General features: G+C 41.8%; 1 protein-coding gene across 5 annotated transcripts; it reads left to right on the top strand.

Annotated features, from left to right (window-relative positions):
• Positions 1-255: 255 nt before the first annotated feature.
• On the top strand, positions 256-26,200 carry ap3d1 (adaptor related protein complex 3 subunit delta 1). 5 transcript variants are annotated; one of them, XM_069679493.1, is made up of 35 exons: positions 257-509; positions 3,356-3,451; positions 4,248-4,328; positions 4,718-4,798; positions 4,911-5,018; positions 5,166-5,295; positions 5,849-5,988; positions 6,877-6,950; positions 7,079-7,128; positions 7,328-7,377; positions 7,712-7,760; positions 9,498-9,643; positions 9,757-9,905; positions 10,069-10,299; positions 10,789-11,020; positions 11,140-11,285; positions 11,474-11,615; positions 11,940-12,011; positions 12,199-12,274; positions 12,459-12,658; positions 13,006-13,079; positions 13,396-13,419; positions 15,279-15,447; positions 15,657-15,800; positions 16,208-16,261; positions 19,191-19,307; positions 19,514-19,669; positions 20,041-20,088; positions 21,065-21,085; positions 21,432-21,621; positions 21,800-21,888; positions 22,272-22,357; positions 22,722-22,843; positions 23,128-23,207; positions 23,332-26,200. In XM_069679493.1, exons 1-35 carry the CDS (start codon positions 414-416, stop codon positions 23,425-23,427), a joined length of 3,819 nt encoding a protein of 1,272 aa, XP_069535594.1. In that variant the 5' UTR covers positions 257-413; the 3' UTR covers positions 23,428-26,200. The 5 variants fall into 5 exon arrangements, with proteins under 5 accessions (XP_069535598.1, XP_069535594.1, XP_069535596.1 ...); XM_069679497.1 differs by lacking the exon at positions 16,208-16,261 and having other exon boundaries at positions 256-509; XM_069679495.1 differs by lacking the exon at positions 13,396-13,419 and having other exon boundaries at positions 258-509.
• Positions 26,201-26,905: the final 705 nt, after the last annotated feature.

The raw sequence follows: 26,905 nt of genomic DNA, 5'->3' as shown, positions 1-26,905 counted from the left end.
TGGGCCTAATGCACAGTAGTTGCTTACCAATAAAAATAAATATTTTTAAAATGAAGTTTGCTACTATTTTCAAACTAGCAGTGACATAAAACATGTCGCCGTTCTGATTGGTGACTAGACCTTTAATTCCACTGATTCCCATATGAGAGTCTCGCTTAATACTCAAGTCAGCTGACTTTAGACGCCATTTTGTCAGCCATTTCCTACACTGATCCATTGCCAGCGTCTCTGCACAGCACAGGACGCCCCGTCTGGCCTCAGCTTCATCAGCCCGGGCTTGGTAAACAGCAGCGGACCCTGTAGACACGGTCCTGGGTGGATGAGAGACAGTCTAACGGGTCGCTCGGCACCCACTACACCCCTGGAAGGCGCTTGGCCCCGCGAGACAGAAGCGGTACAAGTCACAGGCAGTCATGGCTTTGAAGATTGTCAAAGGAAGTATCGATCGGATGTTCGATAAAAATCTTCAGGATTTAGTACGTGGCATTAGGAACCACAAGGAAGATGAGGTAAAACGACCACCGAGCAAACACTGTATCCTGGAACATTTGTAACATCTCATTCATTGATGTGTTTAGGTCCACACATACTGCCATTACCGTTATCATTGACGAGCTAGCTAACGTTAACGGCTAACGCTCGGTAAATGAACGTTAGCGTTAGAATGCTGGTCAGCTAACGTTAACGGCTAACGCTCGGTAAATGAACGTTAGCCTTAGAATGCTTGTCCGCTAACGTCAACGGCTAACGCTCGGTAAATAAACGTTAGCGTTAGAATGCTGGTCAGTTAACGTTAACACCAGTCACTCCAGCCGTTAGCTTACAGTTATTCAAACAGTCGTTTTCAAAAGCAGCCGACACGGAGCTAATTTGACGTTTGTTAAGTAACAGGTTAGGGTTTCTTATTCTCTGCTAACTTTGTAATGACATTACCTGTCAGGTTCTAGGCAAGCAGGCTTAATGAAGCCTTTACACTGACAGCTAGCTAACCTAGTTAACTGTCAACCAGTTAGAGGAAGCAGGTCGATAGATTATCACAATTTAGAGGGAGATTAGACAACGGTATACCATAACAGAGGATCCTGCTAATGTTAACTGTCTTACAATTACTATTAACATTGTCTAGTATTGCATGACAAAGTAAGAGGTGTTTAATCTGTCACTTGCTCGAGTTGGGGACATTGGAGTTACTTCACTGCTGAATGGATGATGTGATGCTCTGATGTCCTGTGCAGTGCATGAAAGAGGCCTACCTTGTGTGTTTAATTCAAATGAATTTATAAACATTATGGAAGATAATATTAATATTGAATCCTTGTTATATAAGCTTGTAAGTAATGTGAAATGAGTCAGCCGGCCTGCATATCGATCTGAATATCTCCATCAATGATTAAAGATGATGTCATTCCTGTCACAGCTCTGGGTGATGACAGGCTTATCACAGCAGCACCCAGATCTGGGTGGGAGTAGGGTGGGATGGGCCATTAGAGGGCACTGTTTGTGGAGGCCACATTTCCATCTCTCAGTACTCCCTGCTCCTCTTATAAACTCTGCTGTGTCTAACCTTGTTCCTACGGTAAAATGCTATGTCTGGTTGGTAGTAAGATGGGCTGGGTGTAAGGCAGACTCCATGGATTGTTGTTGCGAATAGCTGCAGCACTGTGCACACCTGTCTGAAGCTGTAGGTCAGGTGTGAAATGTAGAGGGAGTGTGTCTAACCTGATGGCAGCGTTTGTGCTCGATTTCTCTCTCAACGTGGCAGTTTTCAACAATCTCATCACAAAGCCAATTTACAACAGGGGTCAAACCTGCGATCTCATCAGATATACTCAGATATTGTCACCCATGTGTCTTAAAGTTGAAGAGAAAAAAATAAATCGCTGTATGCTGTTAAAGGCCATCAGTCCATGATCTCTTGATTCAATGTATGGGCTAAGCTGTTCGCCAGCAGTAACCCAACCTGGGCAGCCTAGATAATGTGGTGGTTGCCCAGTCAACAGTGGACAGTTTGCTGAAATATTAATACGCTATGTGTGTGTGTGCAGGCCCGAGTGTGTGTTGACTTTTTCCTGGCCAGCCCACAGTTTCTCATCCACTATATTTGTTTCTCACGTGCGTGTGTGCTGAGTCTTTGCACAGTTCATTCATTCACTCTCTCTCCCACATTTCTTTTTTTTGAACAGCAGGCACATTGAAGAAAGTTTTGAAGATGTCCTGATTGTAATTCCAGACTCCCAGAAACAATTTAAGGATGATCTGGAGTTGGCTCTTGTTTAAAACAAGGTGTACCACTAGATAGCCTCAGCTAACACTGAGCCTTGGGGAATACAGACCTGCTAATTCACCTCCAGCTCAGTCTGCATTGTTTGCTGAAAGGTTGTCCTTGTTGGCCCTTTTACAATTATTTCAATGAGTTGAATGAATTGTTCATTGAAGGAGGATGAGTATGACTGTGTGCGTGTGTGTGTGGTGATCATGTGTTGAATCCCTCTTGCCCTGCTAGCCTCAGTGGCAGCAGCAGAGCTCAGCACCCCCCCTCCTCTACCTCCTCCTGTCACTGTGCTGTCTCATGACTGCACACACATGACCAGCACACACTCACACTCTACAGCGCTATATGTGTATGTGTTTGTTGTGCAAGGTTGCTCCTCTCAACAATGGCTGAATGATTACTCTATCGAGAAGTCTATCTAAGCCTTTCCTCCACTCTTAATTGAAATGTACCTTCTGCTGACTATCTCAGAAATCTAGTGTAATATAGCAAGGATTGTGGGAGCAGCTATTTTCACTCATTCATTCAGGCGTGAGGCTCCTGGAAACACTCATTTGTTCACATAAAATAGCTGTTTATGCACCGTGAATTAAACAATCTGTGTTTAGATACTGGGTAATTACAGCGATAAAGTTTAGTCATTTTTGGTCTGTAAATATGAGCAGTTTTATTTTGGGATTGGTGCGATGATGACAACAACATAGGCGTGAGGTACCATTTAGCGTAAGAACATCAGGGAACAAAATGTTCTCAGTCTACAAGCAAAAGCCACATTATTCTCTATTTTACCTGCAGTTTGGAAGATATAGAATATTTGCTAATACCAGAAGTGTCTTAAAGGAAGAAATCTGCATTATGACTTGATAGTGTCTAGAAGTTACCTGACTCGAGCTGGGACTCTGCAAAACGACCATCCAGCTCCACCTCTGCTGCCTGTTGTCTTAAATAGTAAACACAAAAGACAGACCAGGATTTTTCCAGCGGGTTCCTGGTGCTTGGTAGCAGCCTCCCACTCCGGATATCACTCCTCCACCTAATCTGATCTGGTGTTTGTTGTTTGTCCTCTCTTCTGTCTGCCCTCAGGCCAAGTACATCTCCACATGCATCGATGAGATCAAACAGGAGCTCAAGCAGGACAACATCGCCGTCAAAGCCAATGCAGTGTGCAAGCTCACCTACGTAAGATCCCTCAACAGCCTCCACCGACTCACTGACGCTCTTTGTCTCTCTGTCTAGTTGATATATAGGCACTGATGCACATTTAGATAAATCCATCAAGTTTTAGTTCTTAAGTGTGAGCCCACGTGTTACACAAAGACCAAGTGGCTGCTTTACTAAAAACAGTGTCAGAGTCCTACAACTCTATGAAGGTAATCATTTCAGTTTTCAATACCCAAGATTAACAAAAAAAAGGACAGCACTTAACAAAACAGTAAAGATATGATCTAGAGGCAAAATGATATTATGGCACATATAAAATGACCCTAAAGCAGATATCAATACATACTTTTATATTCTCTCTCTCTTCTCTTAAATTCATCGTCCAGCTAGATTGGATTTTTTTTGTACAGGCAATGAAGTCAGTGTCTCCGAATATGTTTAATTAGTTTCATACTCCACCGCATGTTGTGTTAATTACTGCAGAAGGTAGCCATTGTTCTTTATATACTGTATATAATCTGTTCAAAGCGCAGCATGCCTCTTGTGTAAGGTGCTAAAGGCTTCATCAGGGGTAAATAAAAGTGACTGATGAGACAATTTAATATATTTTCTTTATTAAACAGGGACAAAGCTGCATGCATATATTTAGTTTTATTGGCTAAGATAAGTCACTCCACAACCTAATAGCCAAGGGCCTCCATTCATTGAGAACAGTGTACAATTTCTGTTAAAATGAAAGCACTCTGTCTATTTATAGCCCAGGCCCACATTTACTTTTATATGGCTTGATGGAATTTGCTTTTCTGTGTTACAGCTTCAAATGCTGGGCTATGATGTCAGCTGGGCCGCTTTCAACATCGTTGAAGTCATGAGCTCCTCCAAGTTCACCTACAAGGTATGACTGTCATATAATGAGAAGTCATGGAAATGCAGATCACATGGCATTCAACCTGGTCTCTTTCTGGATTAATGGATATGATGTTATAACTGCAGTCTATGACAAAATGTAGATTTGCCAGGATATTATTCGGATATTAGGAGTTTAAAAAGACTTAAAATGTCTTTTTCTGTAGCATTAAAGTTAATTTCTCGACGTAGATACTCACCCTGAAAGTACAGCCCAGCATATTCTATGTGCTGTGAGGTATATCTCCTTAGAACTGCTGCAGGCTGATGAATGTTTGTAATAACCCCAATGTACTGAAATATACATTATGTATTCACACAGTGAAAATGCAGCACAGTACAGTGTGTGATTCTTTCTGTTTCCTTCTCTTCCTACAGAGGATTGGCTACCTGGCGGCCTCGCAGTGCTTTCACGAGAGTACTGATGTCATCATGCTGACAACCAATCAGATCCGAAAGGTCAGAGATGTTCCTGTTCTGTCAACTCTTTATTTATCCCTCAGCCTGCCTTTTTATTTTCTTGTCTCATGGCCTATTGCCTTCTGCTTTTTTATCCATTGCTGTCTCACAGGATCTCAGCAGTCCCAACCAGTATGACACAGGTGTTGCTTTGACTGGCCTCTCTTGTTTTGTGACCCCTGACCTGGCTCGGGACCTGGCTAATGACATCATGACACTGGTGAGTCATGGAGAATATGTCATCGATTTTTTTTCTGGCTGCAGTCAGTTTCCCCCTTTAACTTCTCCTGCATCCTTGATTACCTCAAGATTTCACAGTGAATAAACACAAGTCTGTCTCTTCTATTGTTACTCTTTCCCACCCTAGATGTCTCACACTAAACCCTACATCAGAAAGAAAGCGGTGCTGATCATGTACAAGGTGTTTTTGAAGTACCCAGAGTCCCTGCGCCCCGCTTTCCCCAGGCTCAAGGAGAAACTGGAGGATCCAGATCCAGGTATCAGGAAAGACACAATGTTCAGTGTGTTATGTGTGCTAATGTCCGGGGCTCCAACACCGTTGTGGAAGAAGAGAGAATTGTTTGCTAGGTTGTTTTTTTTTTTTAAATCTTGGTTTGTGCTTAATCTGCTGTTTCCTTATTTGAGGTCGCTAAATGTTAGACTCTGCTGGCACTCCTGGGGACAGGCGTTCTCTGTCACCTGAGCCCTATGAATTATTCAGCAGCTAAGAATATGAGATTAAGGAAGGCTCATTTGTGATCCTGCCAAGGCTGTCTGGGAATATCCAACAACTCTGCAGACTATTTCTGTTGCACAGACAAAAGCATCTCACAGGATGTTTATCTGTCTAAATGGCATGTAACCACTGGTTTCACACTAAATTAATTTGTGTCAGTGAGTCAGTATTTTCTGCTCTGAGATTCTAAAAGGGCTTTGTTGTAAAAGCTGCTTTCAAGTGATGTCAAATAGATATTTCAAAAGTGATGAAAGGTGAAAAGAAATAGTTGATTTTGTTGTTTTTCCCATCAAATGTTTTTTTCTCCTCTTCAGGTGTCCAGTCTGCGGCTGTAAATGTTATCTGTGAGCTTGCGCGGAGGAATCCCAAGAACTACCTGTCTCTGGCCCCACTGTTCTTTAAACTCATGACCTCCTCTACTAATAACTGGGTTCTCATTAAGATCATCAAGCTGGTGAGTCAACTGGGTACAGGGAACTGCCTTTAAGAGATTCTGGACAAAGGTAGTAATTGCACTGTGTTTATACTGCTCTATCTACCAGCAACATACTACAACACTGTATACTCTGTGCCACCAAGCCTTGGTTTTGTTTCACACCACTAACATTGAGATAAATCCATCATAAAAGAGGGATTGATTCTAGTTCCTCCACCAGAATAGGCCTCAACTGACTAAGATGCAATGCAGCAACATGACTGATTACATTTCATAGCAAGTTTGTTACTTCATTACGTATTAAAAGTAACTCCTGTAAAATCCGCAATAAACGTTACACCGGACTATAAGACGCAGTCTGATTTTGGGTGTATCCCAGAGGGAAAAAAACTTTTCTATTGCTCTATATTGATTAAAAAAGTGTATACAAGTTATTTCAACACTATTTCAATTTAGTTTCATTTGAAACACATTCAAAACACATACAAATTGCAGCCTACCATCTGCTTTCGCCATGTCGAATTTGCAATCCTGCTAGCTACTGGTGCGGTAGTTGAGCTCACTCACTGGCGGCTGCTCTTGCGATCATGACGCCGCATGTCCGTGATGAAGCTTTAGCTAGATCATAGCGCCATTGTCTGGGTAAAATACCGTAACACAATAAAATGGCTCTCTCTGCATTTAGTGCTAGTATATTGGTGGCACAGGTATGCAGCCACCTTTTTAATGAAAATATTTTTTATTAAAAGTGCATCTTATACACCGAATTTTACAGTATTTCACATCCCTTGCCTTACAGTTGGTACAAGTGACAATTTTTATACAACGCTTAAACTCACTTTATGATTATGATTAGGAAGGATATTCTTCTGTGTGTCACGGCACACTTTGTTTTCTGTTTCACAGTTTGGTGCGCTCACACCATTAGAGCCACGGTTGGGGAAGAAACTAATCGAACCTCTGACCAACCTGATCCACAGGTGAGATGAAATCCTCAATGACTCACTTTGTTAGACAAAGTTAAAAACATTTGAATCTGACATGTTCATATCGATTTATAATCTTCACTCTCTGTCTCTGTTTCATATCCCATCCTGATCTCTTACAGTACCTCTGCCATGTCTCTGCTGTATGAATGTGTCAACACTGTAATTGCAGGTCAGTATTGGCAGTCTCTGTGCAATGTCACAGTCTAAATCAGCTTGATGTGTGTTAGTAGAGTTTGTTTACACTGCTAGAATTATTCAAGTTTAGGATAAAGTTGCTTCCCCTTTTTTTGGACATAACCCAAATCTTAAAACATGTTTTTCTTCTAAAAAAAAGTCAAATCTAACTGCTTCTCTGTTGCACATTGCAGTGTTGATTTCCTTGTCCTCTGGGATGCCTAACCACAGTGCTAGTATCCAGGTAAGCCCCCCTAGGATCAGCTCTTCCTTAAGCACCTTTATGTGGTCAGATGTTGAACATAACCCTTTCCACTCCAGTTGAACCACAATGCATGCTTTCACCAGAGACACAGCAACTGTCAGACAGGCCAGCAACACTCACAAAGCTTTATTTCTTGCATTTCTGTCAGTAATGCATGAAAATGTTTCCTAATAGGCCCCATTTCCCCTGTTTTTTTGTCTCATTTAAGTTCTTTGATGTTTGCTTTTATGACCAGCCCGAAGCTGGTGTGGAAAGGTTTACAGTGGTGTTAATGTCTCTCCCTTTCTCCCCTCCTTCTCTCTGTCTCTTTCAGCTCTGTGTGCAGAAACTGCGAATCCTGATAGAAGACTCGGACCAGAACTGTGAGCCCTCTGTCAATGCCTGCAGTGTGTCATTTTCTCATTGTCTGCGTGTTTCTATGGAACAGTCCTCCCTTTTAGACGACAACAACGTAGAGCCCCTGACTCTGGATAACTCGAACATTATTACCTTTCCAATCTCAATTAGCTGGCCTGCTTAGAATGCCAGCTCACTGACGTCACATTTTCCCGTTTCACACGCAAGTGTGTCCCAGTTTGTTGATTCAATCTGAAAAGGGAAAATTAGCCTGTTTGCTTTTCTCAAACATAAGGCTTGGCTTTATAAAGACACGCCCTTACGCACTTCAGGTGGAGCTGAGAATACTACATCCAGACATTCGAGTTATCTGGACACCCATACATAGATAGTTGTGTTTGGCGTAGCTGTAGACCCATGATGTTAATAGAGCAGACTGTGAAGTTGTGGTTTTAGGTTTTGTTTATCCTTTCACCACGCCTCTTGTAGTTGGCTCTTATAGTCATGCTTGTGATGTAACCTGCACGAAAAGTAAAGGTAATGAAAGATCAGACTCTTCCTGGACTACAAAGATTCTTTGCTGATGATATCAGTAAAGTAACAACCATGAGGCTCTGGCCCCACTGTTCTTCAACTGGGTTCTCATTAAGATCATCAAGCTGGTGAGTCAACCGGGTACAGGAAACTGCCTTTAAGAGATTCTGGACTAAGGTAGTAAGGTAGGACCACCAAGCCATGGTTTTGTTTCACACCAATGACATTGAGATAAATCCATCATAAAAGAGGACTTGGTTCTAGTTCCTCCACCAGAATAGGCCTCAACTGACCAAGATGCAATGCAGCAACATGACTGTTTGCATGTTAAGTTCTTTACGTCATTACGTATTAAAAGTAACTACTGTAAAGTCCGCAATATAAGTAACACCGGACTGTAAGACCCCCAGAAAGGAATCAATGTGCGATTCCGTCTCATGTTCCAGTTACGCCTTTCTCACTGCCATAAAGTTGCATTTCACTGAACTGCTGCTGTAACTTTATCATAGCAGAGGTAGATTCAGAGGCCGTGTCTTCGTCTCCTTCAGCTGCCCAGAGGCCATGTCCCCGGTCATTTCTGCAATGTATGCACTGCAGCAACCAGCCTGACCTCGCGCACACACTTATCGATCCAAGAACCTGAGAGGCATTTGTCTCTGCCAGATTCAATGATGGACAGAAGTGCGTGATTCAGCAAATTTCTGAATCTATAAAAATCTGTGTGGTGAGTGGGATAGGCTGCCGGGAAGATGAGAGAGGATAAGGCAAAACAAAACCACTGTGTCCCGTGTGTGTGTTTGTGTGTCCTTTCCATCGTCATGTATGTTTTTTGTTGCCTTCCTTTTTGATATTTAGTTGGTGTCATTTACATATGATTCTTACAGTTTATTTCATGGAAGTTGACACAACAGTAATTTGATCACATTGTATTTAGTTAATATTTTACATACAAATCCAGCTAGGCCTGATATAGTGGCTAGCTGTAGGGAAGTGCAGCATTAACTGATTTTTTTGTTGTCCCAAAATTTTTATTTTTTATTTGTTGTGTTACTGCAGTCACAATAAAGTTAGGATAGTAAAGTTAGTAAATGATAGATAAGATTTAAGATAACTTAACTTAAATAAGAAAATATAACAACAAAAAAACCTCTATATTATTACAGAGATGGGGTGAAGAGAAGGCAACATCTGTTTTGAAATGTACTGAGGCCATGTGTGTGTTTTTGTAGTGAAGTACCTGGGCCTATTGGCCATGTCAAAGATCCTGAAGACCCACCCCAAGTCTGTGCAGTCTCATAAGGATCTCATCCTCCAGTGTCTGGATGACAAGGACGAGTCCATTCGCCTGAGAGCTCTGGACCTGCTCTACGGCATGGTAGGAAGCAAAGAGCAAAGACATTCTGTATCTTTCTGCCATAATTCACCTTTTAAGCTTTACCTTCATGCTTATTAATTTGAACGTTGTCGAACTGGTGTCTGCTCCTCCAGGTATCCAAGAAGAACTTGATGGAGATTGTAAAGAAGCTGATGCTGCACGTCGACAAAGCAGAAGGAACCACCTACAGAGATGAACTGCTCACCAAGATCATCGACATCTGCAGCCAGAGCAACTACCAGTACATCACCAACTTTGAATGGTCAGTCTTTTAACCAGTAACCCCAACCTCAGTGTTTCCGCTCCATACATTTTGCCGCTGAGAGAAAATATAACTTCATTGTAACTTCATTAAAAATATGTATATATTTTTTTCCACTTGATGGTATGATTTCCAACTGCACCTCTGTGTATCTGCCTGACAGGTACATCAGTATCCTGGTGGAGCTGACCCGACTAGAGGGCACACGGCACGGCCACCTCATTGCCTCTCAGATGCTGGATGTTGCTATTAGGGTCAAAGCCATCCGGGTCTTTGCTGTTGCCCAGATGGCCACTCTGCTGGATAATGCCCACCTGTTGACAGGCAACGTGCAGCGAAAGGGCATCTGTGAAGTGTTGTATGCTGCAGCCTGGATCTGCGGTGAATTCTCTGAGTGAGTAGATTTTTTCTCTCCCTGGGATAATAATAATAATAATAACTTTATTTATATAGCACCTTTAAAAACAGAATGTTTACAAAGTGCTTTGACAGACAGAGCAAAGGCAAAGAAGACATGAGCATTTCAGTGAAGTGAAACCGCTTTTCAACACACAGCCATGTTGTACACTAAAGGGAAGGTAAACTTGAAGTTATTCAGCAACCCTGCATAAAAAATTAATGACTCTTTCTTGACAATTAGGTATCCTGTGACTGTAGATCCCTGTAACAGTGTATGCATAGGGACTGACAGCTCACTTTAGATACTAGGCTCCATTTTTTAATCATCAAGCTTAGCTTTTGCAGCCAGTTGTCAGAATCGTATCTTTTCTTTTCACACACAGAAACGCAAACTTTTATCTCTAAATTAGACTCTTTTTCACTTTTAGTATCTTCAAAACTAAGAAAAGGCTCCAATTTTTAAATCTGTCTCTTTTCTTCTCAGGCACCTGGAGAACCCGATGCAGACGCTAGAGGCCATGCTGCGGCCTAAGGTGGCCACCCTACCGGGCCACATCCAGGCAGTGTATGTGCAGAACGCAGCCAAGCTGTTTGCAACTGTGCTCAAGAGCCAGGATGGAAACACAGACAGCACTGCGGCACAGGAAACCAGCCAGCTGATGATTGACAGACTACCGCTGTTTGTCCAGAGCGCTAACCTGGAGGTGCAGGAGAGGGTAAGAAAAAATATGCATAAAAAAATGATGCTTACATTGATATTATATACCTCACAATATCCCACTACGTACAAATGTGATAAATACCATGTCTGCCTCTCCTTCTATGATGTCCTCAGGCATCTTGCATCCTGCAGCTGGTCAAGTACATCCAGAAGCTGCAGCAGAAGGATGTAGAAGTAGCAGAGGAGGTCAACGCTCTGTTTGCTGGAGAACTCAACCCTGTGGCCCCCAAGGCACAGAAGAAAGTGCCTGTCCCTGAAGGGTTAATACGCTTTCTGTATATCAATACACACGTTTTAACAGTAACTTAAACAACATAAATCCTTAGTCTGCCACACCGGCAGCACTTGTGTATGCCATTGAGGTCCAACAGTAAGATAAGCTGAATCTTCATTGTGTGCATTTGTCTCTCTGTGACAAGTGAAGTATAACTGCGTTCTGTTTTTGTAGTCTGGATTTGGATGCATGGATCAATGAGCCTCCATCTGAGAGTGAGTCTGAGGACGAGCAGCCCAAGGCTATTTTTGCCAAGGAGGAGCCCAAACACTCCCGCCCCCGCCACACAGAGGTGGACGAGAAGGAGCTGGCAAGGGTAAGCCGGTTGACTGATTGTGAAATTGCTAAATAGAACCAACAGTTTTATTTTAAGAATAGATTAACCTTTTGCATGTTTTACTGTCAGTCTATGCTTTTTTTTTTTTTTCAGCAGTTGTTTGTGAAAGCATGCTAGACATTTGTATAACATGCAAAAATTACCCATAAAGGTGTTTTTCAGTCTCGACTTAATTATGCAGTCCTTTAACATTCAAACAATATTGACTCTCTACTGTTAATCTTGCTTCCCATGTGGTCCCCCTCTAATGCGCGGTACGCTGTGCAGTCATTGATTAATTCTTGTACCTGTTTTTGTTCACAGAGAAGAGAAGCCAGAAAGCAGGAGCAAGCCAACAACCCCTTCTACATCAAGGCGTCGCCATCCTCTCAGAAGGTGTGCTGACTCAGTCATCACTAGGCTTTAAACAAAAACAGAGTGCATATGTGTGTTTGATCAAATCTGTTTGAAACTTGGCTTGTATGAGTAATTATTACAGTACATTAGATAATTGTGTGTAAGTTGTACATACCAACAAGCAATGTGTGATAAGCTGCAGTCATCTTTTATGGCCTCTGTTTAGGTGTACCAGGAAGCCCCTGGCGTGGAGCACATCCCAGTCGTGCAGATTGACCTCAGTGTGCCTCTCAAAGTCCCAGGTGAGAAATTACCTCAAAACACTTATTTTTGTGGCTGACCTAACTTCGATCATACTGGTTCAGGTTCAAAATATTGTTATGTTATCTTTATATTTTCCTACCTTCTCTGCTGTTCCTCTTTTCTTATACATTCGTCTATTTATTGAGATAAGACATAACACACGTTGCTGTCTTTCTCCCACAGGTCTGCCTATGTCTGACCAGTACGTGAAACTGGAGGAGGAGCGCCGGCAGAAAGAGAGAGCAGAGAAGAAGAAGAAGGAGAAGAAGAAGAGGAAAGAAAAGCGCAGCGGACGAGGGAAGAAACACGATTCAGGCCCAGAGAGCGAGGAGGACATCACGCCTGCGCACATGGTCGACATTGTTACAGAGGAGATGCCAGAGGTACGTCTGTCTGTGTAACGGACCTGTGTGTTCATCATAGTAAGTTTGAAAATGAACGAGAAAACTAATATGTTTGGAGAATTTTTACATTCAACAGTGTTTACAGCTTTGTAAAATAATAAGGTCAGCCCTATAATTTAAACTGTGAAAGTGAATGTGGACATGTATCTGAATCTAAATTAAATACCTGTTACTTGTTCAGTTTATCGGTTTCTCAGCAACTGAGACAGCTGAGAGTGAAAGTCAGATCTCTGCACTTTTTTATATGGTGTTGATATAGAATTATTTAGAAAGTTATTAAGTTTAAGTTATTAAGTTTTATTGATTTCACCTTCTCATTTCTTCAGAATGCCTTACCCAGTGATGATGATGACAAAGATCCTAATGACCCTCATAAAGCTCTGGATATCGACCTGGACAAGTGAGTAAACATGATGTGGATCTTAATACAACAATCCTACCTCGTGTAAATGTAACTCTTTATTTAAACACATGATGTAAAAGTTGCTTAAAACTTTTATTTTAAGTCCAGAAAATGAGAAACACTTGAGTTGAATCCCGTCATTTTTAAACATCTGGATATTTTCTCAGCATTAATCCCTGACCTTCCTGGCCAAAAGTATCACATCCGACATGACTCGAACCCTTTCCCTCCTCTCACTCCTTATGGCGTTCTGCTTTCTGCTTCCTCTTTTCTATGCCTACACACACCCATTACTGCCTCTTTGCGTGGGCAGCTTGTTGGAGACGGCTAAGCGCAGGTGAGTAGCACCCCAGCCACAGGACCTGGGCTCTGACTGTACATGGATTTGCCTCTCTGTCTCTCTCTTTCCCTCCCTCTGAATAGCCGTTTTGCCCCACTTACTAACATAGCTGTCCTTTCTTTCCTCATTCAGAGTTTGCAGTACCTGCTTCCTCTTTTTGCTCTTTTCCGTGTGTTTTTAATATCTATTGTAGCCTAGTTTAATATCCAGACTCCCTTGTCTCTCAGCCTGCTTCTTCTTCTAAAGCTTGACAATATCAGCAGAACATCACGTTTAAACTCTTCTATGATTTTTCCCACCTTAAATTTAAAAGAAAAGTACATTAAATAAGATTTCTCTTTGAGTTTTCTAGTTCCATAGAAATAAGCTGCTGCTGATATTCTCAGGACTTGATCTTTCCCCGCCTGTCCTCCTGGAATGGGCTTCTAAAAGCATTTTGGCAACTTTCTTGGAAAAGATAATCTTCATCAAGATGCTTTAAAGGAAATCTATCCCAGGGGTTAGGAGCTGAAATTGATGTGCTTATATTTCCCAATTTCTCCTCAGTGTGGTAGACTCGCCATGCCTTCAAATTCTTATAAGCTGTTTTTAAGTGTGCACTCCTTACCTCGTAAAAAAAAAAAATACAGGCACATGTGCCCTTAGAAATATGCTGTTTGTAGATGATTTAAATAGATGATTATAGGGTAAATAGAATTGTTGTTTGTAATTTGTAGTTTTTAAGTAATAAAGGAGAGTAGAGATTAACAGAGAATATTTTCAGAAGTTCATTTTTATGCCAGAACATTAATTAATATATAATATGTATCTATCCATCTATTATCTATACCGCTTATCCTGTTCAGGGTCGCGGGGAGGGCTGGAGCCAATCCCAGCTGTCATTGGGCGAGAGGCAGGGTTACACCTTGGACTGATTGCCAGTCAATCACAAGGCTAACGCATAGAGACAGAAAACCTTTCATGCTCACATTCACACCTACAGGCAGTCTTAGAGTCACCAATGAACCTAACATGCATGTCTTTGGACTGTGGGAGAAAGCTGGAGTACCCAGAGGGAACCCACGCATGCATGGGGAGAACATGCAAACTCCACACTTCGTCCAAACCAGGACTCGAACTAGGAACCTTTAAGCTGTGAGGCAACAGGACTAACCACTGCAGCCCATAGTATTTATATACAATAATATTTTATTTAGTGAATATTTACCACACACACACTAAGAAGGTTACAGTTTTGTTTACTTTAGCTCATGAGTACAGGCCAGGACTTACGCATAGTCAAAACTTAAGAAAACAGACCTCTAAAGAAAAAAAAAAACCCTAACCCTTTGAACTAAAGTCCTACCTTGGAAAGGGTTATAACAATGCAAACAAATTATAAATGAGAAGATCTGACTTCATCTTAAAATCAAGTTTTGGCTTGTGACAGAGAACCATGTGTCTTTACATAGAATCCCCAGCAGGGGGCTGCAGTGCTTGCCATTACAGCTGTAAAGGGTCAGGCTGTGGAGAAATTAAGTTGACAGCTCTTATTAGTTCAATATGGAGCAATTTATTGTTTTAGTTTCTAGCTGTCTGGGAATTTTTCAATGCTTCTAGCTCTGCCAGAGGAATGGCTTACATCAATGCTTTGAATGAGACCCGGCTGCTGCTAAACAGTGCAGAATATGTGCCTGAATACGATGGATTGCTGCCTTTTACCACCGTCTTTAACCCTTTCTAACAGATTATTGTTAATAAGAAAAAATAGGATATTTTCCAGATGATGAAACTAACTCCAGGTGGATCATAAACACCCCGAAAGTCATGGTCTAATTATAGTTAAAACTTATATCCGTGTGTGTCTGTTTGTCCAGGCCACTTGCAGACAGTGAGAAGCTTCCGGTCAGGTCGCACCGTGCAGCAGAGGCTCCAAAAAGCCCAGTAGAAGATGGAGACGCAGAGAGTGCTGCTTCACAGGAACCCAAGAAGAAGAGCAGCAAAGAAAAGAGAGAGAAGAAGAAGGATAAAGACAGGGACAGGAAGGTGAGGTTACTTTTTTTTATTTTTATCAAATGGATTTCGCTCCTTTCTTCTTGCAAACCGCACTCTCTTTATTCTGTTGTTCTGATGAAACCGCTTCTTAAAACCAGTCAAGATTTATGACTTGACAAGAAGGAGCTGTTGACCACTATGAATGTGTTGTGGCTGTAGTCATTGTTGTGACACAGAGCTGTCTTTTGTTTTTTTCGCAGAAGAGCAAAGAAGAGAAGAAGAAGAAGAAACACAAACATGAAGAGAAGGAGGAGGATCTTCTTGGGGGTCAGGCCGACGAGCCTGTGGTCCAATCAGAAGAAACCAGTGAGGTGGCTGCACCGCCCACCTCCACGAGTGCTGAGGTATGTCCTTACAAAAGGGTGGAGCGGGGCTGTTCTTCTACCTAGCAACAGAGTTGATAACTCAGTCCTAAATTTGATCCACTAAAGTAATGTAATGGCCTTTAGAATACATTATATGTAGCACAATTTGAGTTAAAAGTTTACATGTAAACAGATATATTTGATCATTTTCATTGACTCAACGCTCATTGCTTCTTCCCAGCGCGTCTTTCAATCCGCTTTAGTGATCAAGTATCAGTTTCCCTCGTAGCTGACGGTGCAGCCTCTTGCCAAATACTTGATTTATTCATGAAATAGAACAGTGTAATCTCTGGATCCATTTTCATGAATAGTAGACAGATACAGAACCTGTTTGGCCCTCACCCCTCTCACTTCCTCGCACTCCTCTCCCTCCCTCCCTCTTCTAGGTTTCGGATCTGGATTTCTGGCTCTCAAACGCTCCAGTGCCCTCTAATACCCAGGTTGAGTCCTCTCCCCCTCTCTCTCTCTCTCCTACCCTCATCTGTCCAGTTCCTTCATTCCTCCTTCAAAGCTTTCATGTTTTATTGATCTACCTGTTACGTTTGTGTTTGCCATACGTTCTCCCCTTATCACCTCTTAATTTGAATCAGTTTTACATTTTTCACAGCTCAGCCTTTTGACACGACTTCCTCTCTTTCACAGGTCACATAACACTTTCCTCTCTCACTCTCCAGCCCTCCTTTGTTTTCCAGCATGTGTGTATGTATGTCTGTGTGCACACAGTGTGTGGGATTCTTTCTCACAATGCCAGTGGTTCTTCTTCAGCTTTTGTTTGGCTCGCTGGGTGTCGTGTCAATCGTGAGGTCAAAGTAGATGTTGTTGTTGTCATCGTTGTAACAGTGTTGGTGACAAGCGAGCGGAGGTTGTCTGAGGTTTCCTGGAAACTTCCCTGAAGTCAGTTCTTTTTATGCCTCTTGTCACAACATGTGTCCTCTGGCTGCTTCCTCCATGATTGCATGTGGGGTCCCTTGCCTTTGTTTCTGTTTGACTCTCTGAGAAACAGAAAATATATTTAACAAAAACTCTCTAAAAATTGACTGCAAGTAGAATAGTGTTTAAGGCCCCATGTCCCCATAGCACCTTTTTCTGAGCGCCAGCGTCTTTTTTCAATTGTTCCCAATGAGGGCAGAGTGTATGCGGTCGCATGCGCCCGCCAAGAGAAAAGGCGCTACACCCAACGTCTTCTTTTCAGAGCGCTCTGCCTCTTTTGTGAGGCTGATCTGAGCACTTCGAGTTGAAAATCTCTGAACTTTTCAGAAAGGCGCTGGCGTCGTCACCGCTGCTTTTTTTCCAGGCAACCAATCAGATAGGGCGCCACTCATCACCCTGGTTACCACCAAACATGGAGGAGCAACCTTTTTTTGGCCGTTTCTGTTTACCCGGAGCTGTACATATGACAAACAAACAGTATCACAATAGAAACAGAATAGAAACAAAACCAGCGTGCAACATTTTTTCTCTCATCGCACAATCGCTTCACCCCAGCCCTCCCCAGCACCCAGTGCTATTCTGCCAGAAAAAGGCGCTATGCGGACACTGGGCCTAAGATAGTGTCTGCAATTTTTGGCCACTAGTAGTGCTACTGAGCAGTGTTTGTATGAGTGAGTCCTCATTTTGGCAGTGAAATAACATGTAATGCTGCAGATATAAACGTATTCGCTGATCAGTAGTTGGTCACAGTAACATGCGACCAAATGTAGCTACATGCTAACAAAAACAACTGCTAGCTAGTAAACCACGATGTAAACTCTTTACTTAATTTTTTTTGGTGCTAAAGTGCGCTTAACATGTTTGCTAGACCTCAAGACACAAACATTAGGAGTGGGACAAAATATTGATACAGCAATATATCGTCGTCCTGACTCAATATAATTGTTAGGCTGGAGTCAAATATGGATATTTTAATTTACAAATATATGACGCTGTAAACAAATTAACTCACCATGTCTCTACCTCATGACTCCTCATGGTGGTGCTTATGACATGAATAAGTGGACGGAAGTTAATTGGCCAAAGAATTGACAGCAGGATAAAGGATGACGACAGCGGGATAATGTCGGACAACGGTGAACAGAAGTTAGGAGATGTGCAGCCACTTTCAAATCCAAAGTCCTAATTTGTTTTTAAGTTGTTTAAAAGTTCTGTAAATTTAATTTACAGACTGAAAACACGTACATTGTTTCATCTCAGTTTGTGTCAAATTCTGTAAAACTGACACCAAATGGCAGTAAATAAATAATTTACCTTTTTAGGGGCATTTTATATTCTTCAGTTATTGTGATGTCGAATTGCTTTATCTTCATATCACGTATGGTATCATGAGTTTCCCTGTGATTATCACCCCTAACAAACGATGCTTTTTGGTAAGAGAAACTAAATGTAAACCTTTATTCTGCAATGAAATGTACTGATTTGGTTCTACCCAATACTTCCCAAAACTGAAATATGGCCACTATTTACCTTTTTTTAAAATTACACTAAACAAAATTGTTGCCATAATTTGTTGTACAAACTCCTTTACTTGATTGTTACAAATCATGGATGGTAACCTTTGGAGAGAGCCAGTTCCTGGTCTTTAAGATGATCTGAGCTAATGACTGCTATCTCCACCTTCACATTGAGTGTTCATATTAGAACATGAATCTTACTTTGGCTCCCTCAGCAATAAAGAGATTTCACTTACTCCTTAAATGTTAAAGTTAGCTTATGACATTTAACACAGATGTTAGCAGAGATGTTGTTTTGCACCTTCTGCACATGCTCATCTGCTGATATTTAGTTAAAATTCATATTAGGTATTTTTTTCTGTTTTAATCATCATCAACTGTCTCCCCCGAAGGTAAAAGCGCATCTGTCTTAGAAACATGACCTTTTAAAGACACGTCTCAACATGTTTATGTGGAAGACTTGTTATTGTAAAGGCCGTCACACTTAGCAGAACAGATCGGTGTTTTCCTTATGGGAAGCTTACATTAGCACAGATGTCGGCTGTCACAAGAGTCGTGTAAATCAGGTTCTTTAATCTTTTATCAGCAGCTTGTGTGGCTGGTTAGTACAGTCGATCCAGCAGTCACAAAACAAAGGCCCTGCACATGTAGAGATACATACAGAAATAACATATGTGCAGGTTTCCCACTCATTCGTGTTTGAGCTCATTCGTCTACTTAGCGGTGTTTAGAAATCCAGGTTTAAATATTTGAGCTAGGTTGCAGCTGATTATGAATGACTGTTTTTTTCTGAATGACTGAGTGAACCAGCTAACTTACCTCTATGGACACAGAACTGGCAAACACTACTCTATGTGTTTCATGCTACAGTGACTCATTGCTAATGGCTCCATGTTTTTTTGTGGTGTGTGTGTGCGAACAGGAAGTAGCAACAGTAGCAGCAGCAGCAGCAGAAGCAGCCCCCGTGCCTGAGGCGGCCTCTGGCACGGCGCCAGACTCCGAGCCTGATGAGCCCAAAGACACCGAGATGGAGGAGACTGTGAGTCACCAACGATGATGCGATAATGAATGCTTATTCTCACAAGTTTGTGTGAATGATGTGCCAGAGACCTGCCAGTTCTCATGTGGGCTCTGGAGGATTATTTCTACCACTTTCCATGTTTCATAACAAGTCCAGTTTTTTTTTAACCTCTTGTATCTCTAAAATAAATGTCTCCATCTTCCTTGTGGTTTTTCAATGATAAGAAGTCCTCCAAACACAAGAAGAAGAAGCAGAAAAAGGAGAAAGAGGAGAAGGAGAAGAAAAAGAAGAAGAAGCATCATCACCATCACCACCACAGTGACGGAGGAGGAGAGGAGTCGGTGCAGAATGGCACGGTTGAGGAGGAAGAGCCATTGCCGGTCAGTATTTGTCATCGGAAGAGATTAATAAATCAATCAATTTAGCGTTATATTAAGTGAAAGAATCCTTTCATGCTGTAGCTCTGTACTTTCCGCTTGGTTTAATATAGCGGTGGTAGAAAAAAAATTAACCTTGAAACTACAAAAAACTTGATTAATGTAGGCAGTAAAATGTATCATCATTCTGATCTGTGCCTCCCTAGCTCCACAGTTTAAACCCCATGACCGCTGCAGAAACCCACACACAACACACACACACACACTGCCTTGCTTGTTACGCATCAACTATATGAAACCGGCTCCTGTTGCCTAGTTTGCATACTGAATGACAGAGAACGCCTGATCTGACCTGAGCTCTTCTCTCCTTTCAGCCCATGTCCAATTACTGCCTGCTGGCTGAGAACTCATACATCAAGATGGTGAGTGATGGTCATAGAGCTGGGAAAATTCAGCTTTGAACTCATGTTTAATAACTTTGTCTAATATTTTGGCCTCATTTTGGTCAGAATAAAATGTTGTTTCTAATGTCTAAAGCCGTATTAACACCACCGCCATTAATGACAAAGAGCCCCATAAACGTGTAAAACATCAGCTGGTTACGTGCATTCTTTATCTACCTTTTTTAATCATGTTTACGTTGTTTCATTTTTTGTTAAACAAAAGGGCTTTTTACACTGCCATTCATTATTACGCCTCTGTTACATTCCGTCGTCTATGTAGAACACATGGAGGCGGAACGGTGGGGCGAAGTCGTTCCGCCTCTGAGTTGGCATCGGAGGTGGTAACAGAGGCGTAACAGAGGTGAAACGGCGTCTGTGTAAACTGCAGAGCCTGCGGGGCGGAACAGCGCCGTGTGTGTGTGTATTTGAATCTTGCGCTGTTTGTTTACACCAAGTGCATGTTTTGCTTCCACAATGCTGGAACGCTATTTAAAAACACACACTGAGGCGGCTTTATGCCAGCGTTGCGTGGTGCAATGTAGAATGACAGAGGTGGTATGAGGACGGAGCTTCGTTGCGGCGCTGAGGCGGAACCATCGTGTAAAAAAGTCTGTAGAGGGATGATAAAAATCATACTGAAAAGGATGAAATGTATTTTATCATCTGATTGACCACAGGATGTTTGCCCTCAGTTGACTCAGTTGTTGCCTTTGTTCTGTGTCTCTGCCTACCCGTATCTCTGAAAAGATGTAATAATAATAATCGTAATATCCAGGTTGACACCTCAATTTACCGAAACATTTAGCCATTTTACCGCTGTGTGGACAGATGTGTAAACTATCATGTTAACATGCACGCTTTAGGCTATTGCTATTGATGTTTACGTTATCAAGACAGGAGCAGTAAAAAAAAACACTGTATGCAGATCTCTCCTTCTCTCTCCTTCTCTTTAAAGATGATGGAGGATGCTGATCAGGTACTAGTTGAACTGTCAGCGACAGAATATTATTAAAACTCTTCTAGATGTGTTTCTCGCTGCTCTTGTTGCTCTACACAGACGTACTCCTGAGACAAACAGTGTTTTTGTTTCTGTAGAATAATTCTGTCTTTGTGTTTTTACCCCTTTGCTCGGATGGTTTCTTGTGAGTGTGTGCTTTGGTGTTGGGTTGGGTCGATTTGTTGTGTTTGCTGTTTGCCTTCTTTTAATCTTCAGCTCTCCGTTTTTTAAAATCCAGATCGCTTAAGTTTGAACCATGATTCCAGTTGCAAATATATTAATATAATGATGGATGTCATTTTCCTTTTTTTTTTCTCCCACTTAGGTGTGCGACATCCAGGGAAACCTGCAGGATGGCAGCCAGGTGGTTGTGTCTGTTATATTTGAAAACAAGTGTGAAAGCTTCCTCAAATCCATGGAGTTCAACGTCCTGGACTCTCTCAACTCCAAACTGCAGAGGCCAGAGGGGTCAGGTCCACATGATGGCCTCACTGTCCCCTTCCAACTGCCACCTGGTCAGTGATTACCTGCAAAATACATGAGTTGGTTATCCAAACAATACACACTTATATATTTAAATTCTTAAATGGTGTCCCTAATGTTTCGAATTGAAAGCATATTATTTTAAACCTCACTTTGGAAAGTTTTGTACAGTCCAGTTGCTTAACTGTGAACTTTTCTTGTGCGCTTCAGGGGTTTCCAATGAGGCGCGATTTGTCTTCACCGTGCAGAGCATTGTAATGCCACAGAAACTGAAGGGAACGCTCACCTTCATAGTAAAGGTCAGTTGGAACACACGCGCACACACACACACACACACACACACACATACTGTTTATACACAAACCAAAACGAACATAACAGTTTCTTTCTCGATCTTTTGGCATAGATACATTCAGTCGTCACTTACATAATGTGTCAAAGATTTGTAATTTTTCCAATTTTGTGTCTTCCACCTGAGTGTTGAAATCATTTTGGGGGTGCAGGGTGGTGTTGTTGTAGTTGTATAGTTGCTGCTAATCTGAGATAAGGACTCCTGACCAGCTCCAGGTTACATTTCTGTAACCCTTCACACAGATCTCTGCAGGTCTGCAGGTGCAAAAGAGAATCAATTGCCACGTTGCTTTGTTATTGATTATCTGCGGTTGTTGTTATGTTCCCACAGAATGAGGACTCCTCCACTCACGAGAAACTGGACTTTAAACTGCACTTTACCTGCACCTCCTACCTAATCACTACTCCGTGCTACAGGTTGGTGTATCCGTAGAGTTTCCATCAGAAATACCTCCACAACACAACTCACATTTTAAACTCTCCTCCAGGGTCTCATCAGGACAGAATATAAAATCCCATTGGTACCATCAATGTGCAGAGATTTCTTTAATGGCAATGTGCCTTTTAGTGTTTGTTTTAGACAGAGGAGTGGGTGACATTGACATTTTGGCCTTAGGACAGTTTCAGAAACAAAACATATGGAGTGTCCAAAAGTTAAATTGGTCATCCTAGGGGCAGTGGGAATAGTAAGATTTCATGTCAATCTGCCCGTACGATTTTTTATCTTTTCTCTTAGTCATGTTTTGGCCGACTAGAAACTGTCTTTGTTTTGTTTGGCCAGTGATGCGTTTGCAAAGCTGCTGGAGTCGGGCGACCTGAAGGGCAGCTCTGTCAAACTGGAGGGAGTCAACATGCCCTTCCACCACCTACTGGCCAGGATCTGCTTCCACCACCATTTCTCTGGTACATGCACACCGTGACATTTACTATTTGTCCCGAATGTCAGACTTTTGTGCTTAAACATGAAGCTACCAGAGGGGTTGGGTGTTCTACTGAAAGAATTCAACAATAGGGGTGTTTATCAGGAGTTAGTGTTTTTCTTTGACGGTAAATTAACTTGCAGTGTGTAATTGTGCTACCCATGTAGTAAAGCATGTATTTTCCAAGAAGAAAAAGTTAGTTTGATTATCACCTGTTTGTGTGCAATTGTTCTGAGTGTTGCTGCTCTTTTTGTCTTGGCGGATTAGTTGTGGAGAGGATCGACTCCTGTGCCTCCATGTACAGCAGGTCTATCCAGGGTCACCATGTCTGTCTGCTGGTCAAAACTGTGAGTGAACCACTGAAACTCCTCCCATATCCTCCGTGATTAATAATTGTATAACCTATTTTATTATTTTATAAAGATGACTCTTAGATTGTGACCTTTTTTTCTCTCCTTCCCCCTCTCCCAGTCTGCTCAGACAGTGTCCATTGATGCTAAATGCGACGAGCCGACGCTGCTTGGGAATGTGCTGGATGAGATCAAGCAGACCTTCTCTCAGTGCTGATTGTGTCCGACAGCCCCAGGGTGCCCCCTCGACCCCTCCATGCCACCCCCTCCCTCGCTGAAACACAACATAATCATGTTACGAAACACTGCGGCTGGCACTTCCAGTATCGCCCTATTTATTAGTCCTCAGATTTGCAAGATTTCTTTCCCCTCCTTCCTCTTTACTGTCCCCACACTCTGTTGTTCCTCTCCACTCTGAGCTCTGTGGTCACTCCCCGACACTTGATGTTGTTTTACAGACTCGCTGTGTACATGCACCGTCTTCTCTGCCATGCAGTTTAATTTTTGCTTCCTGGTTTTCAAACCCCCAGCAGCCACTCTGTTCCCCCCTGACTCTGACTCTTTACTGAGCTCCTGTTTCTGGACGCTCTGCTTCCTCTGCTCTTTGCTGTGTACCTCTCTCCTCCCTCCACTCTGTCGGCAATTCAGTCTGTGACAGTCATGTAATGTAATGTTGACAACTGGACTTTTGCTGTTTATGGTTGAATTGTGTTTTTACTGTTTTGAAGGTTTATTTGTCTTATGTTTGTTTTTGTTTGTTGTTTTGTCTTTCTTTTTGTCTGAAGCTTATCTGCGCCTTTGTCTCCCCCCCCCCCCACCTTGTTTCCGCTCACTAAACATCAGTGTGCGTGCTGCTTGTCTGTGTAGGCCTGGAAAAAAACTTTTAATTGACTCCTTCTCAGACTGGTCATAGCTGGAAAAATGGGGACTCTAACCTGCTCACCCAACACTGACCGGGTGCCTGGAGACGAGCAGACACTGAGCAACTGCAGTGAGAATAGTGCAGAGATGAAACCAAAGCTACATATAAGGCATGGGTTTTAGACTTCTTTCCGAGCCGTTGCCCTACTTGCCTTCTGGCAGGGCTCAGAGCAGATCTGCTAGTGTTAGTTCAACAGAATCCTTGTGTGGCACTACGGTTTGTACAGTAGATCAGTGGTTTTGCTCTGTGCCTTAGCCGTGCAGTCTGACCTACTCCAGGGCATAATGCGTCTTGTAGAGCCCCACCTCCCCTGTGTATCCACTCCCTGATCACCTGCGCTGAGCTGCAGTGTAACCCCTCATTTGAAGAACTTCCAACATATCCTTTCACCAATCAAATCATTTGAAGACAGGAAAGTATGAACACGATTGAATGAAGGTGTGGCTCCAGAAAATTAGTGTACACTGTAATGTGAGATTTCTATTTCACCAGGGGACAGTTTCCTGTCAGGCCAGTGCCACCTTCATCAGCATCGTCTAAAACTCACAGATGATTTGGTTAGCTGTATAGAAGATGGTATATTATAAAGAAGCTGTTATTTCTATGAATGTTGCTGATGGCCCTCATTTGTGTGATCACATGGTCAATTTAAGGAACGAATAATGTGGCATAAAGAGAGCTGCCCATGTTACGTCACAGCCAGCCAAAAAAAAAGGTCTGACTGGCAAAGGGAAGATAAATGTTACTCTATCGACCTATCTTTATGTTTAAAACTGCATATCGGTGCTGAAGTTGTTCTCTCTGTGCGCAGAGGCTATTTAGTGGTCAGTGATTTTAGGTTCCCTTTCAGTCAGTATTAGGCGGCGTGGCTTCCACTGTAACGAAGCGTCACTCTTTACTTTATGTAAAATCATGTAACATTTACGCCTGTGCCACTCAAACAGTAGCTGCGCCCGCGCTGGGTCACACCCAGCTGGTGTGTACCCAGATAAACCCCAGTGTTCCTTTTCCCTTCAAAAACTGCCTTGCCTTTTTTTTTGTTCTTTTTACATGTTATGAACATAAACGGCCATTTTTTAAAAAGAAATGGCCTCCACTTAGAATTCTCTCAGAGGTACTTAATGTTTTATTTTGTATCATTTATGTCTGACGTCACTACCCTGTCCAGCACGACTTAACCTAGTAGTAGCAAGATAAAAACTGACTCGGTAGCGTCTCTGATCATATTTTCATATGGCCATCATCTGTCTGCTATTGTAGATAACTATGATAATGATGTCTGTGACCTGAAGAGCAAGTCAGCAATTCCATGAGTTCTTCAGTCCAGTAGTAGAGTCTGAATGAAAAGGTGATCAGCTGTATTTCAGGAATGTCAATAGAAAATAAGTATGTATGTATTCCCTGTTCCTGAAAATGACAACACAACTCCCCTAATCATACATGTCCTAATTCTGATCATTTCTCCTGTGCATAATATTTGATTAAAATTTGTATATTGCATGATTAGGAATGTACACTTTTTATTTCCCTCTTTTGTTCCATTGACATGCTTACAAAAACAAAAACTTGTCATTCCATTTTCCTTTTTCTTTCTAACTTTTTTTTTTTTTAAATGAAGTTTACTTGACCATTCTCTATTTTTGATGGTATTGTGTTTTTATCTACTCTAAGTTCAGACAATATTAAAAAAGTGATATCGTTGAATGTTTTAAATTATTATTCACAGGGGAAGGAAGGGGGTTCTATATGGTGTCATGACACTAAGGGCATGGGGCTCCGAGAAATACGTTGAGTAAAACAGACCACGCGAAGCAGTGTACTGAGAGGCTACCCACTCTGTCTTAATTCTCTATTGGTTCAGTTGTAGTGAGTTATTTTACCAAGTTTGGCTTGTGACATTGAAATATACTCTCAAATGACTCTGATTTTTGAAGGTCCTGTCTTTTTATTTCTCCATATTCAATTATCAAACTGTACAATGTAAAATGTTTTAAAGGGGAAAACATAAATTATCTACATTCCCTTTGAAGAAAGTCCACCCGAATTAAAAATAAAGGCTGTAAGAAGCTGCTGTAGTATTTATTGTGTCACACTGAACTTTCAAACACTCAAATGACAATGTTTTTAATGTCTTCACTGTAAAAGATACAACAGATGTGTTTGTTGTATTACTTTATTTTTCTTTCACCAATACTGGCACATTAACTTGAATGTTTGATCATACAGCAAGGTGTATTATTATAACTTCAATTCCCAGAAAGCCTTTCGTGACAGCAGAAGTAATCGAGACCTCTTTAGTGACTGACAGTGAGCAGCTGAGTTGGTTAGAGGTCAACTTACAAAGCCGCAGGTTTTGGTTTTATCGTTATATGTAATACTACTTTCTTTGAACGCAAAGGTTGCCCAGCCGCCCCTTTTTTATGAGCGGTAGCCTGACAGCTGAGAGGGAAGAAACGGGCTAGCTTTAGTTAGCATCCCTGTTAAGCTAACGAACCAGGATAGGTTTCCTGTGTGGAGTTTCAAAATAAAATCCTCATTTGAAGTTTCCACTTTTTCATTTTTTAAAGGTTAACGTTAATTGTCCGTTAAACATATACTTTTTGTGCTGTCAAACATGTTGACATACAGTTGAACAAGTTAATTTTCAGATATAACTACTACCCAAGGGATTACATTGGGAGCAAATGCTTTAATGGACTTAAATCAACTAAAAACTGACGAATTTGAACAAATAAATGATAATAATAAAAAACGGATTGATATTTGGGAATAT

Source organism: Semicossyphus pulcher, unplaced genomic scaffold (genome assembly GCF_022749685.1).
Source record: "Semicossyphus pulcher isolate SPU_LCO1_2020_fin unplaced genomic scaffold, fSemPul1.0.p SCAF_4, whole genome shotgun sequence".
Lineage (NCBI taxonomy): Eukaryota > Metazoa > Chordata > Actinopteri > Labriformes > Labridae > Semicossyphus > Semicossyphus pulcher.
The sequence above is the reverse complement of the archived record's forward strand: the minus strand, read 5'-3'. Positions and strand labels throughout refer to the sequence as shown.

What these genes read in the sequence shown, in the direction of transcription:
- ap3d1 (XM_069679493.1), top strand. Translation starts at nt 414, where the DNA reads ATGGCTTTGAAGATTGTCAAAGGAAGTATCGATCGGATGTTCGATAAA. An exon ending in ACCTGGAGGTGCAGGAGAGG is followed by an intron (nt 11,021 to 11,139) that starts GTAAGAAAAAAT and finishes TGATGTCCTCAG; the next exon opens with GCATCTTGCATCCTGCAGCT. An exon ending in AAAGTGCCTGTCCCTGAAGG is followed by an intron (nt 11,286 to 11,473) that starts GTTAATACGCTT and finishes CTGTTTTTGTAG; the next exon opens with TCTGGATTTGGATGCATGGA.